This window comes from Rhinatrema bivittatum, chromosome 4 (assembly GCF_901001135.1).
Source record: "Rhinatrema bivittatum chromosome 4, aRhiBiv1.1, whole genome shotgun sequence".
Classification (NCBI taxonomy): domain Eukaryota; kingdom Metazoa; phylum Chordata; class Amphibia; order Gymnophiona; family Rhinatrematidae; genus Rhinatrema; species Rhinatrema bivittatum.
The window spans coordinates 138,015,908-138,028,342 of NC_042618.1; the positions used below are offsets into that span (position 1 = coordinate 138,015,908).

The window sequence follows — 12,435 nt, forward strand, 5'->3', positions numbered from 1 at the left end:
AACGCAGGTCACCAGAGGCAGGCAGAGTTCCGGAGTCTCAATGCGTGGATGAGACGATGGTGCAAGGAAGAGGGATTCAGTTTTGTTAGGAACTGGGGAACCTTTTGGGGAAGGGGGGGGGGGGGGGGAGTCTCTTCCGAAGGGATAGGCTCCACCTTAACCAAGGTGGAACCAGACTGCTGGCGCTAACCTTTAAAAAGGAGATAGAGCAGCTTTTAAACTAGAACAAAGGGGAAAGCCGACAGTCGCTCAGCAGCGCATGGTTCAGAGAGAGGTATCTTCAAAGGATACTAATGATGCATTAGAATTAGGGCATCCTGACAGTGAGGTTCCAATAATAAGAAAAGTAGTCCAAGTGCCTGTAACTAAAAACTCACCTGAGCTAAAAAATTCTAACTTATCCCTATCAATTAAAAAGCAGAATGAAAATACAAACAAACTTTGAAATGTTTGTATGCTAATGCCAGAAGTCTAAGAAGTAAGATGGGAGAATTAGAATGTATAGCAGTGAATGATGACAAAGACTTAACTGGCATCTCAGAGACATGGTGGAAGGAGGATAACCAATGGGACAGTGCTATACCGGGGTACAAATTATATCGCAATGACAGAGAGGAACACCCAGGAGGCAGTGTAGCGCTTTATGTCCGGGATGGCATAGAGTCCAACAGGATAAACATCCTGCATGAGACCAGACTATATGCACAATTGAATCTTTATGGGTAGAAATCCCTTGTGTGTTGGGAAGAGTATAGTGATAGAAGTATACGACCGTCCACCTGGTCAAGATGATGAGACGGACAGTGAAATGCTAAGAGAAATCAGGGAAGCTAACCAAATTGGTAGTGCAGTAATAATGGGAGACTTCAATTACCACAAAATAAATGATGAGCAAGGACTGCACTTCAAACGAAATCGCAAAGTACAAATAGTGCAGGAGGATGTGTAATCCTGACAGAACTGATTCAAACAGTCTTATAAAACAAGATGTTTATTATTTTTTCAATATGGCAACTCCACAAAGTTAAACGAGCACCGGCTTAATGGCGTCCCCCGACACGGTCCCGTGTTTCGCCGCGGGCTGCATCGGGGGGGATCGCCACCGCTGGAATTCACACACAAGCTAGAACATAAACAAATTAACAAAGAGTCAGAATGAAAAAAGGGACTTACAACCGACCAAAATAAGTTTCACACAAGCATTACATACCTGACAGAAGCGTTTTGACAGTGACAGGGAGCGCAACGCCCTTCAAACTTGACAGGTATTTAAAGAGGCGCCAGGACTACAGGGAAGGGAACCACGTGAGTGAAAAAAATGAGTTCATTGGTTCCCGTTCCTGTAGTGCACCCAAGCAGTAACTGAGCCTAACCTGCTAGATAAATAAAAACCATTCAATCTCCCGATTTAAACCTTTTGGGGACACGGTATCTAACGTGAAGATCCAGCGTTGTTCAATCCTGCCCAAAATCTCGGCATAATTGCCACCCCGCGAAGGACGTGAAACAACTTCAATAACGCTAAAAAAGAGGTCAGAAAGGGAATGTGACTGTGATATCCAGTGATCAACCAGGGGTTCCTTCTCTCGCTGTAAACGGATATTGGAGCAATGCTCAATAATTCTGGTCTTCACCATCCGGGATGTTTTCCCAACATACATTAAAGAGCAGGGACAAGTGATAATATAAATTACTCCAGAAGTGGTGCAATCAGAATGTGACCGTAGCTGAAACGTTTTACCCGTGGTGGGGTGTGTGAAACAAGTCATACCACTTGTGTGGGAACAAACCGCACACCTGCCACAGGGCTGATGGCCAACATCAGTGACAGGATCATGCGGCACTGGAAGGTCAGAATGAATTAATTGATCTCGTAGATTTTTGCCCCGACGAAAGGTAAACCGAAGGGGATCAGGGAACAATGTATTTAAAGATAAGGCTTCCCAGTGTCGCCGGATCATGCCAGCAATGGGCCGACTCAGAGTGGAGAATGGTAATATAAAATTTGTCGCGGGGCGTTCGGGAGAACCTGAAGGCAAAAATAATAACTCCCGATTTGTGTATAAAGCTCGTTTCATTGCTTTTTTGACTACTGACTTTGGGTACCCTCTTGACAGGAAGCGAGATGACATCTCATGGGCTTTAATCAGGTATTCACCAGTAGTGGTGCACAATCTGCGAAGCCTAAAGAACTGGCCAGTAGGGATGTTCTTACGCAGTGCACTCGGATGACAACTTTGAAAGGATAACAAGGTATTACGGTCTGTCTCTTTTCGGTAGATAGTGGTGGAAAAATGACCATCATCTACAGAAACAAGTACATCTAGAAAAGGTATCTGAGACCGATGAAAAACAAAGTTAAACTGCAGATTAGGGTCACTAGCATTGAGGTGGTCAATAAACATAAGGAATTGGACCTCAGTGCCGAGCCACAATAGGAAAATATCGTCAATGTAACGAAGCCATAGAGCAACCTTATCAAAACCTTCAGCGGGGTATACATACAAACGCTCAAATTCCGCCACATAAAGGCATGCAAGACTCGGGGCCATGGTGGCTCCCATGGCCGTCCCTTTGATCTGATGATAAAAAATATTATCAAAACGAAAAAAATTCTTGGTGAGGGCTAAAGTGGCTAGGGACATGAGAAATGAGGTGGGGATGCGCTGAGGGGCAGTCCTAGAATCTAAGACACGTTCAATGACCCGTAAAGCAGCCGATTGAGGGATGCTGGTATAAAGAGAAACAATGTCTAGGGTGACAAACAGGAAAGGTTCAGAGGGAACTGATGTTTGATTTAACAGTGTGATGAAATGGGAAGAATCTCTAACAAAGGACCTAATCTTTGACACAAATGGTTTTAAAAATAAATCTACGAATTGGGACAGGGGTTCTAAAATAGAGCCGATACCTGCCACAATGGGGCGACCGGGTGGGTCCTGTAGGTTTTTATGGACTTTTGGTAAAGTATAAAAAACCGGGATACAACAAAATGATGGTGTGAGAAATTTAGCCTCCCGTGATGTAAGAATGTGTTGCTCTATAGCTTCGTTACATTGACGATATTTTCCTATTGTGGCTCGGCACTGAGGTCCAATTCCTTATGTTTATTGACCACCTCAATGCTAGTGACCCTAATCTGCAGTTTAACTTTGTTTTTCATCGGTCTCAGATACCTTTTCTAGATGTACTTGTTTCTGTAGATGATGGTCATTTTTCCACCACTATCTACCGAAAAGAGACAGACCGTAATACCTTGTTATCCTTTCAAAGTTGTCATCCGAGTGCACTGCGTAAGAACATCCCTACTGGCCAGTTCTTTAGGCTTCGCAGATTGTGCACCACTACTGGTGAATACCTGATTAAAGCCCATGAGATGTCATCTCGCTTCCTGTCAAGAGGGTACCCAAAGTCAGTAGTCAAAAAAGCAATGAAACGAGCTTTATACACAAATCGGGAGTTATTATTTTTGCCTTCAGGTTCTCCCGAACGCCCCGCGACAAATTTTATATTACCATTCTCCACTCTGAGTCGGCCCATTGCTGGCATGATCCGGCGACACTGGGAAGCCTTATCTTTAAATACATTGTTCCCTGATCCCCTTCGGTTTACCTTTCGTCGGGGCAAAAATCTACGAGATCAATTAATTCATTCTGACCTTCCAGTGCCGCATGATCCTGTCACTGATGTTGGCCATCAGCCCTGTGGCAGGTGTGCGGTTTGTTCCCACACAAGTGGTATGACTTGTTTCACACACCCCACCACGGGTAAAACGTTTCAGCTACGGTCACATTCTGATTGCACCACTTCTGGAGTAATTTATATTATCACTTGTCCCTGCTCTTTAATGTATGTTGGGAAAACATCCCGGATGGTGAAGACCAGAATTATTGAGCATTGCTCCAATATCCGTTTACAGCGAGAGAAGGAACCCCTGGTTGATCACTGGATATCACAGTCACATTCCCTTTCTGACCTCTTTTTTAGAGTTATTGAAGTTGTTTCACGTCCTTCGCGGGGTGGCAATTATGCCGAGATTTTGGGCAGGATTGAACAACGCTGGATCTTCACGTTAGATACCGTGTCCCCAAAAGGTTTAAATCGGGAGATTGAATGGTTTTTATTTATCTAGCAGGTTAGGCTCAGTTACTGCTTGGGTGCACTACAGGAACGGGAACCAATGAACTCATTTTTTTCACTCACGTGGTTCCCTTCCCTGTAGTCCTGGCGCCTCTTTAAATACCTGTCAAGTTTGAAGGGCGTTGCGCTCCCTGTCACTGTCAAAACGCTTCTGTCAGGTATGTAATGCTTGTGTGAAACTTATTTTGGTCGGTTGTAAGTCCCTTTTTTCATTCTGACTCTTTGTTAATTTGTTTATGTTCTAGCTTGTGTGTGAATTCCAGCGGTGGCGATCCCCCCCGATGCAGCCCGCGGCGAAACACGGGACCGTGTCGGGGGACGCCATTAAGCCGGTGCTCGTTTAACTTTGTGGAGTTGCCATATTGAAAAAATAATAAACATCTTGTTTTATAAGACTGTTTGAATCAGTTCTGTCAGGATTACACATCCTCCTGCACTATTTGTACTTTGAGACTTCAATTACCCCAATATAGACTGGGTAAATGTATCATCGGGTCACGCTAGAGAGATAACGTTCCTGGATGGAATAAATGATAGCTTTATGGAGCAATTGGTTCAGGAACTGACGAGAGAGGGAGCAATTTTAGATCTAATTCTCAGTGGAGCACAGGACTTGGTGAGAGAGTTAAAACTAGGAAAATAAATAGCAGCCCTAGATTTAGGAGCCTAAAATTTTGGCCTCTAAATTTATGTGAAGGTTTAGTTGAAAACTTAGTTTCAGCTGAACTCAGGTGCCTAAGTGCCTAACTTAGGGACCTAATTTAGAGGCCTAAATTTAGGGGCTCTGCCTTTTTTTTTTTTTTTTTTTAATATCTGTCCCCCATGTGTCTACTTATGCTTCTAGCACAGTCCAACCCAGCCTTTTTTGGGCACTAGCATCATCATGAGCCTTCATTTACAATTCTGTGGGGTATACTGTATTTCTTAATTTTATAACCTTCCCTAGCCCAGTAATTGACTAATGGTTATGGATCAAGAGTTACAGACTGTAAATGCCTCTGGAATCCAGAAAGCTTGCAACCCGTTTAAAGGCAGTAGATGTCACCACTGAGCAATCGCAGACACTTCTTTTCTCTGCCACCACCTTGAGGGCTGACAATACTGCCTTTGCAACATTCCCAGCCCAGGGGGAAAAAAAAGCCAGTTTCAGAAATTGAGCCCAGGTATTTCACACAGCGCTACTGCTGAGCTACCAGGACAGCCCAATAAATAATTTCTAATACTGCTCAAGTCCACACTCTGTGAGCATCATATCAAAGCCTTTTGTTCTAGAATTTTCTTTTCACCTGAAAATGTGTACATTACACCTCAGAGGTATTTGAATGTCTTTCATAATCTTCCCTCTCCAATCCTAGTTAAAACAAAATACTACTGCCTAAAGTGATTTCTGTATATTGTAATACTATACAAATGGTATTCTAACAGTCAAAAACCACCCCCATAGCACCAGCAGAGTAAGTACAATAATAACGTCCTGTGTGATAACTAGACATAAAGGCAAAGTATCTTACCAAGCGATTTTCTGGTATGCCAAGGATGACTTCATGTAGGATGTCACCACTTCCATAGTGCTGAGCTATTGATAAACCACTCAAGCAATAGCATGTATGGTAAAAATCTCTGGCTCTGAAATTTAAGTAAAGGAAAATTAATATTAATTATTTCTAATTCAACCACTTTACATTGTAAAGGGTCAAAATGTGTAAAACATCCCATGTTCTTTTAAATTTGTGTTATGCCAGAAGTAGTCCTATGTGCCTCAAGGAAAATGTGCTGAACAATAGATAGATTTACACCTTAAGTGTCTAGAAACTAAGCAGTTCCCCATAGCTTTCCTACAGGTCGATACTGTAAGACCGCGGGAGAGCGGAAGAACGCCCGCTCTCCCAGCGCGCGCACCGGCCCTTCGCCGGTGCGGGCGATTCAGTATTTAAATGAGGTGACGCGGGAAAAACAGGGAAAAGGAGGCGCTAGGGACACTAGCGCGTCCCTAGCGCCTCCTTTTGGCCTGGAGCGGCGGCTGTCAGCGGGTTTGACAGCAGACACTCAATTTTGCCGGCGTCTGTTCTCGAGCCCGCTGAGCCACGGGTTCGGAAACCGGACGCCAGCAAAATTGAGCATCCGGTTTTCGGCCCGACAGCTGCGGGCCGAATTCAAATTTTTTTATTTTTTATTTTTTTACTTTTGGGGACCTCGGACTTAATATCGCCATGATATTAAGTCGAAGGGTGCACAGAAAAGCAGTTTTTACTGCTTTTCTGTGCACTTTCCTGGCGCCAGAAGAAATTAGCGCCGACCTTTGGGTCGGCGCTAATTTCTTAGAGTAAAATGTGCGGCTTGGCTGCACATTTTACTTACTGGATCCCGCGCGCATACCTAATAGGGCCATCAACATGCATTTGCATGTTGAGGGCGCTATTAGGTGCCGCGGGTGGGCCGCGTGTTTTCCTCCCCTTACTGAATAAGGGGTAAGGGAAAACACGCGTCCAGAGCAGGCTGACAGTGCGCTCCGACGGAGCACACTTTACTGTATCGACCTGCTAGATAGTGCCTATTTTTCTATGGATCTTAAGAATCAGTTTGGCTGATCCCTTTTTAAACTATAAATCAAACAGCTACATTCTATACAGACATCATATAGGAGACTCTAGATCATCACCAGTTTCAAGAGTAGAGATGACTAACTAGTCTTCAAGGTTCATCAATAGGTTCAATTTTCAGACTATCCATAAGAAAGCTGTCTATACTGGGACCAAGAACCTGCTTAATTTGCATATTTTGGTTATCCTGAAAATCAGACCAGTTTGTGACCCCTGATGTCCAGAGCTGGCCTTCCAAGGTGTAGATCAGTGGTTTTCAACCTGTCCTGGAGGACTCCCAGCCAGTCAGGTTTTCAGGATATCACAATGAAGATGCATGAGATACATGGAGACTCAGTATATGCAAATGTATCTCATGCATCTTCAATGTGGATATCTTGAAAACTTGACTGGCTGGGAGTACCACAGAGCAGGTTTGGGAATCTCTGGTGTAGAGTATACTCACTTGCCAGGCTTATCTAACAGTCCTCCACCAGGATACTGACAGCACATAAGTATATATTCTTGTAGTGCTTGTTGGTCAAACATCCAATGAGTTGGACTGAGGGCACAATCTCCTGAAAGAATAAATTCCATTTTGATTATTTAAACCTCAAAATGTGTCATCGCTCTAATTCAGGGCTTTCCAAACCTGTCCTGGGGACCCCACAGCCAGTCGGGTTTTCAGGATATCCACAATGAATATGCATGAGATACATTTGCATACCATGGAGACTCAATATATGCAGATTTATCTCATGCATATTCATTGTGGATATCCTGAAAACCCGACTGGCTGTGGGGGTCCCCAGGCAGGTTTGGGAAGCCCTGCTCTAGTTAAAATAAAAAAAATATATAACATAGAAAATGTGTCCCTAATAGAAGCAGCAAAATAAGTATATGGTTGAATAAATTATAAGATCTTCCAATAAAACCACACAATGTGGAACCAAACACATTCATAAACAGCATGTTGAGGCATGGAATTTTAAAATTTACTCTAATAGCCTTCTATTGTATTAGAAATACTAAACAAACATTCTCATTAACACCACACAGATTTCTAGCTGTGATCAGACAGACTACGTAAACATCTACCCCACCTATTAAAACTTCTTGGTGCCATGAAACATATTTGAATAATTGATCAGATTTGTTTGACATGATCTCCCTCTGGTAAAAATCATGTTGCCTTGGAGCCTACAACCCACTGGATTCAAGACACTCAAATATCCTTTCCTTTATTAGTGACTCCATTAATTTAATTTAACCACCATGGAGATCAGAGCAAGTGGGCTGTAGTTATTTTAAACATTTTTTTGTATACTGTGTCTTCATAAGGAAATATTGAAGTGGTTTCCAGTAAAAAAAATAAAAAAAAATACATAATAAAATAAGATCTACAACAAATACAAATAATCAAAACAAATATAAAATACATTTCTTATAAAAAGGAAGGGCTGCATAAACTCGCATCAAAAACTGGAGAAATGGAGCCTTAAACAGGAGCTAAATGGTTAAATGCCAAGCTGCACAAGTAGGTTTTTAATTTCTTCTTAAATTCTTTAGAGCTGGATTTAAGCCTTAAGGAATCAGGGAGCGAATTCCATAATATAGGACCTGCGACCAAGAAGTTGATCTTGTTAGATCTAACCTGTCTAGTTTTATGGAGGGTACTTCAAGGAGACATTTGTTTAGAAGTTAACAGTTTCCACTTTTCTGAAGAGAGGCAACAGTAAACAGTAACCTCTCCAAAGAGTGACTGAACAGAACTGCTAGTGAAGCTGCCAGAATTTCCAAGCTCCCTTAAAATCAGGGACTGTAACTTTAGACCGGCACTCAAGTGCACGTGTTGTCAGCCCGCGCCCAGGGAAACAGCTATTTTATAACATACATGCACATATAATTATAAAATAGCCTGGCCATGCACACATGTGCGTTGAATTCTAAGTGGGCACACGCTTCTATCGCGTGAGGAGATTTTAAAAAGGGATGCGCGCCAACACGTTTGCCAGTTTATTCCCAGAACACCCAGTTAACAGATAGGTCCTCCAATGCCCCCTGGTTTGATAGCCTGTATAATGCCCAATTGCCCCAGAGCCTTTAAACCACTCTGAAAAGGCTTGTTATTTATTGTTTTGACTTACCCACCATCCACAGCAGAATTAAAATTACGTGGCAGGCGGCCTCGCATATGCCAGATTTGATAAGTATTTACTCGCAAATTTCTGGTTCAAGTCCCAAAATGTTCAGGCCCCACTCAGATGATGCCCTGCCCCATTTTTTAGAAGTTCCAAGATACGCGCAGATGTGTGTATCCGGGTGGCTTTTAAAATCTGCTCGCAAGCCCAACAAATTCGTGCATCCCTGCTTTAAAATTCACCTTTTAGGATGTATCCCTTCTAGCTCCACTGTTTTCTCTACTTTCCCTTTTGCTAGTACCATGCAAACCCTCGTTTGTAAATGGAACAATATCTACCTTGTTACCCTCTACCCTGCCAACTATTAGAAGTCCTTCTCCAATCTGTTCTTTGGTGAACACTGAACAAGAGTACTTGTTTAGTATTTCGGCTTTTTCTTGTCACCTTCTACACATTTCTCTTTTCACTGCACTTCCTCCTTTTACTGACAAGAAAAAAGGCTCATCTTGTTTTGTTACCTTTGTTTTTTCCACTCCTTCCGCCTTTACTTCCTGACAATCATCCCCTCATCTTCTCAAGGTATTCTTCTTTGTCCTCCTCTTTCTGAGATCCCTTATACTTTTTGAGGTCAAAGGCATTTAGCTGGATAATTCAGATGTTATCCTGCTAAATGAAGATGTGGGCACTCATCCAGCTAAAGTTTAGCCTGTTAATAAGTTACCCAGCAAGAATTTAGCCAGATAAGTTACGGATGTTCAGGAGTTGAGTTAGCTGGCTAAATTATCTGGCTAACTCAGATATTTAAAGTTAGCTCATTAAGGGGCGGATTTTAAAAAGTTACACACGCCTGGCCTATTTTATAAAGGCCCGGTGATGCGCGTAAAGCCCCAGGGCTTGAAAAAAAGGGGCGGTCCAGGGGTAGGGCCAGAGGCCCCCAACACAGCGGCCATTGCCGCTGTGTCTAAGGAACATGTGCCAGCAGGGTGCCGACAGGCGCAAAAGGTAAAATAATTTTGGGGAGAGTTAGGGGAAGGGGTGGGAAGGTCAGGTTAGGGGGAGGGAATGGGGGAAGGCAGCGCGGGCTTCTTTTAAAATCTGCCTGTAAGTTATCCAGCTAAGTCTGGTTGAGCCAAAGAGCTGTCCTAAAGTTAGCCAGTTAAAGTTAGATGGCTAACTTTAAAATAGCCGGCTGTAATATTGAATATATCTTCAATGGTAGCTGCATAATTTTATCCGGCTAACTTTATTATCTGGATAGTGACTGAATATGGACCTCTTTGAATGCTAACTTTTATACCTATTTTGAAAACCATATTGGTCTCTTTCTTGTTCTTTCATTTATTTTGCTGTCAAAGATGGGTTGCCTTTACAGTGGCTCCTTGAACTTTAGTCCACTGTTTTTCTACTTCAAAGATTTTCCTGCTAGTCTCTTAAAATACACAGCTCTGACCTAAGTGTCATCCATCTCTGCCTTTGTTCTTATAGGAGAAGAGTCTCAAAGAAGTTCCACGCATAACAGTAGCATAGATCATAGCAATTTTCAAAAGCCCATTTGTGTGTGAAAAACCTTTTGAAAATTCAGTCATATGGAGTGAGTTTTCAAAGGAGTTATGAGCGGTAAAACTAGCAATTTTCAAAAGTCCATTTACTTGCATTAAAACCTTTTGAAAATTATCTCCATAGAGTACTAAAAATACATTGGAGGTAATTTCAAGAGGACTCTCACGTGTAAATGTAACATACTATCATAGTAATTTTTTAAAAAGCCATTTATGTGCGTAATGTACACTTACACATGAATATCCTATGGACAATTCAAAGGCATATATTGTAGTAATTTTCAAAAGCCCACTTACATAGGTAAAGTACAATTTTAAGGTGCAAATGCTTTTTAAAATCAGATACACACCACAGAGAAATTTAAGATCTGCCAATAAAGGCCTTCTATCTATTCAATCATTGGTATCAGCAAAGTTAACATCTGTAAGGGAAAGAGCTCTGTCATTGGCTGGACCAATAATTTGGAATAATCTGCCAAGAGAATTAAGATTAGAAACCAACGTGGCTCAATTTAAGAAAAAAAAAAAAAAGCAAAATTGCTTACCTTGTAATAGGTGTTATCCCAGGACAGCAGGATGTAGTCCTCACATATGGGTGACGTCACTGACGGAGCCCTAATGTGGGAAAACTTTGTCAAAGTTTCTTGAAACTTTTGACTGGCACTCTGAGCCCACTGAGCATGCCCAGCATGCCATGATATTCTCTGCCACAGGGGTCTCTCTTCAGTCTCGTATATAGCAATAAGCTTTAGTAAAAATAAAATAACAAAAGGTATGAGACCCAACTCCACAGGGCGGCGGGTGGGTTTCGTGAGGGCTACATCCTGCTGTCCTGGGATAACACCTATTACAAGGTAAGCAATTTTGCTTTATCCCAGGACAAGCAGGATGCTAGTCCTCACATATGGGTGATTAGCAAGTTAGAGGCTGAGTCATGTGGTAGTGAAGCAACATTGAATTATTGCTGTTGAAAATGAGTCAGCCAGAAATCACAGCAGGTTGGATATAAAAGGAGTTGGGATTAAACTGGGAATAAGTTCTTTAAAACAGATTGTCCATAGGCTGAATCTTGTCGTCCTTCTTTGTCCAAACAGTAATGAACTGCAAAGGTGTGAAAAGAACTCCATGTTGCTGCTTTACATATGTCAAGAATTGGCACTGAACGATAGTGTGCTACTGAGGTTGACATTGCCCTTACTAAATGCGCCTTTACTCGCCCTTGGAGAGGAAGGCCTGCTTTTTCATAGCAAAACTGTATGCAATCTGCTAACCAGTTGGATAGAGTATGTTTACCCACTGCCTTACCCGGTTTGTTTGGATCATAAGATACAAAGAGTTGAGTGGATTTCCTGTGGACTGCAGTGCGGTCTAAGTAGAATGCTAACGCACGCTTACAGTCCAAGGTATGTAAGGCTTGTTCTCCCTGGTGAGAATGAGGCCTTGGAAAGAATGTGGGTAAAACTATGGATTGGTTCACGTGGAATTCCGTAACTACTTTGGGGAAGGAATTTTGGATGTGTACGGAGAACCACCGTCATGTAGGAATTTTGTGAAGGGTGAATATGTGACAAGTGCTTGTAACTCACTTACCCTTCTTGCTGATGTAATGGCTATGAGGAAGATAGTCTTCCATGTGAGAAATTTAAAATTATAGGAATTCATGGGTTCGAAAGGAGAACGCATGAGTCTTGTTAAGACCAGATTCAGGTCCCATTCTGTGACTGGGGGCCGAATTGGTGGTTTAAGTTGAGTTAAACCTCTCATAAACCTACTGACGAGGTTGTGTGGATATTGGTGCATCTCCCATCTTGTTATGGTAAGCTGAGATTGCACTTAAGTGTACTCTTACAGATGAAGTCTGGAGACCAGATTCTGAAAGATGGTATAAGTAGTCTAGTAGAGAAGTAGTGGGGCAGGTGAAAGGATCAATATTCTTTTGCTGGCACCACAAAGCAAATCGTTTCCATTTGGAAGAATAGTTCTTTCGTGTGGAAGGTTTAAGTGAAGCTATAAGCA

At 42.3% G+C, this 12,435-nt stretch overlaps 1 protein-coding gene across 2 annotated transcripts in view; it reads right to left on the reverse strand.

Annotated features, from left to right (window-relative positions):
- Positions 1–12,435, reverse strand: part of LOC115090145 (protein farnesyltransferase subunit beta-like) — a 165,315-nt gene that overhangs the window by 21,914 nt on the left and 130,966 nt on the right. For both annotated transcript variants that reach the window (XM_029598892.1, XM_029598893.1), the window contains 2 exons: positions 7,186–7,297; positions 5,652–5,766 (listed from right to left, as the gene is read on the reverse strand). In XM_029598892.1, the coding sequence (XP_029454752.1) occupies positions 5,652–5,766; positions 7,186–7,297 (227 nt within the window). The remainder of the gene's footprint in view (positions 1–5,651; positions 5,767–7,185; positions 7,298–12,435) is intronic.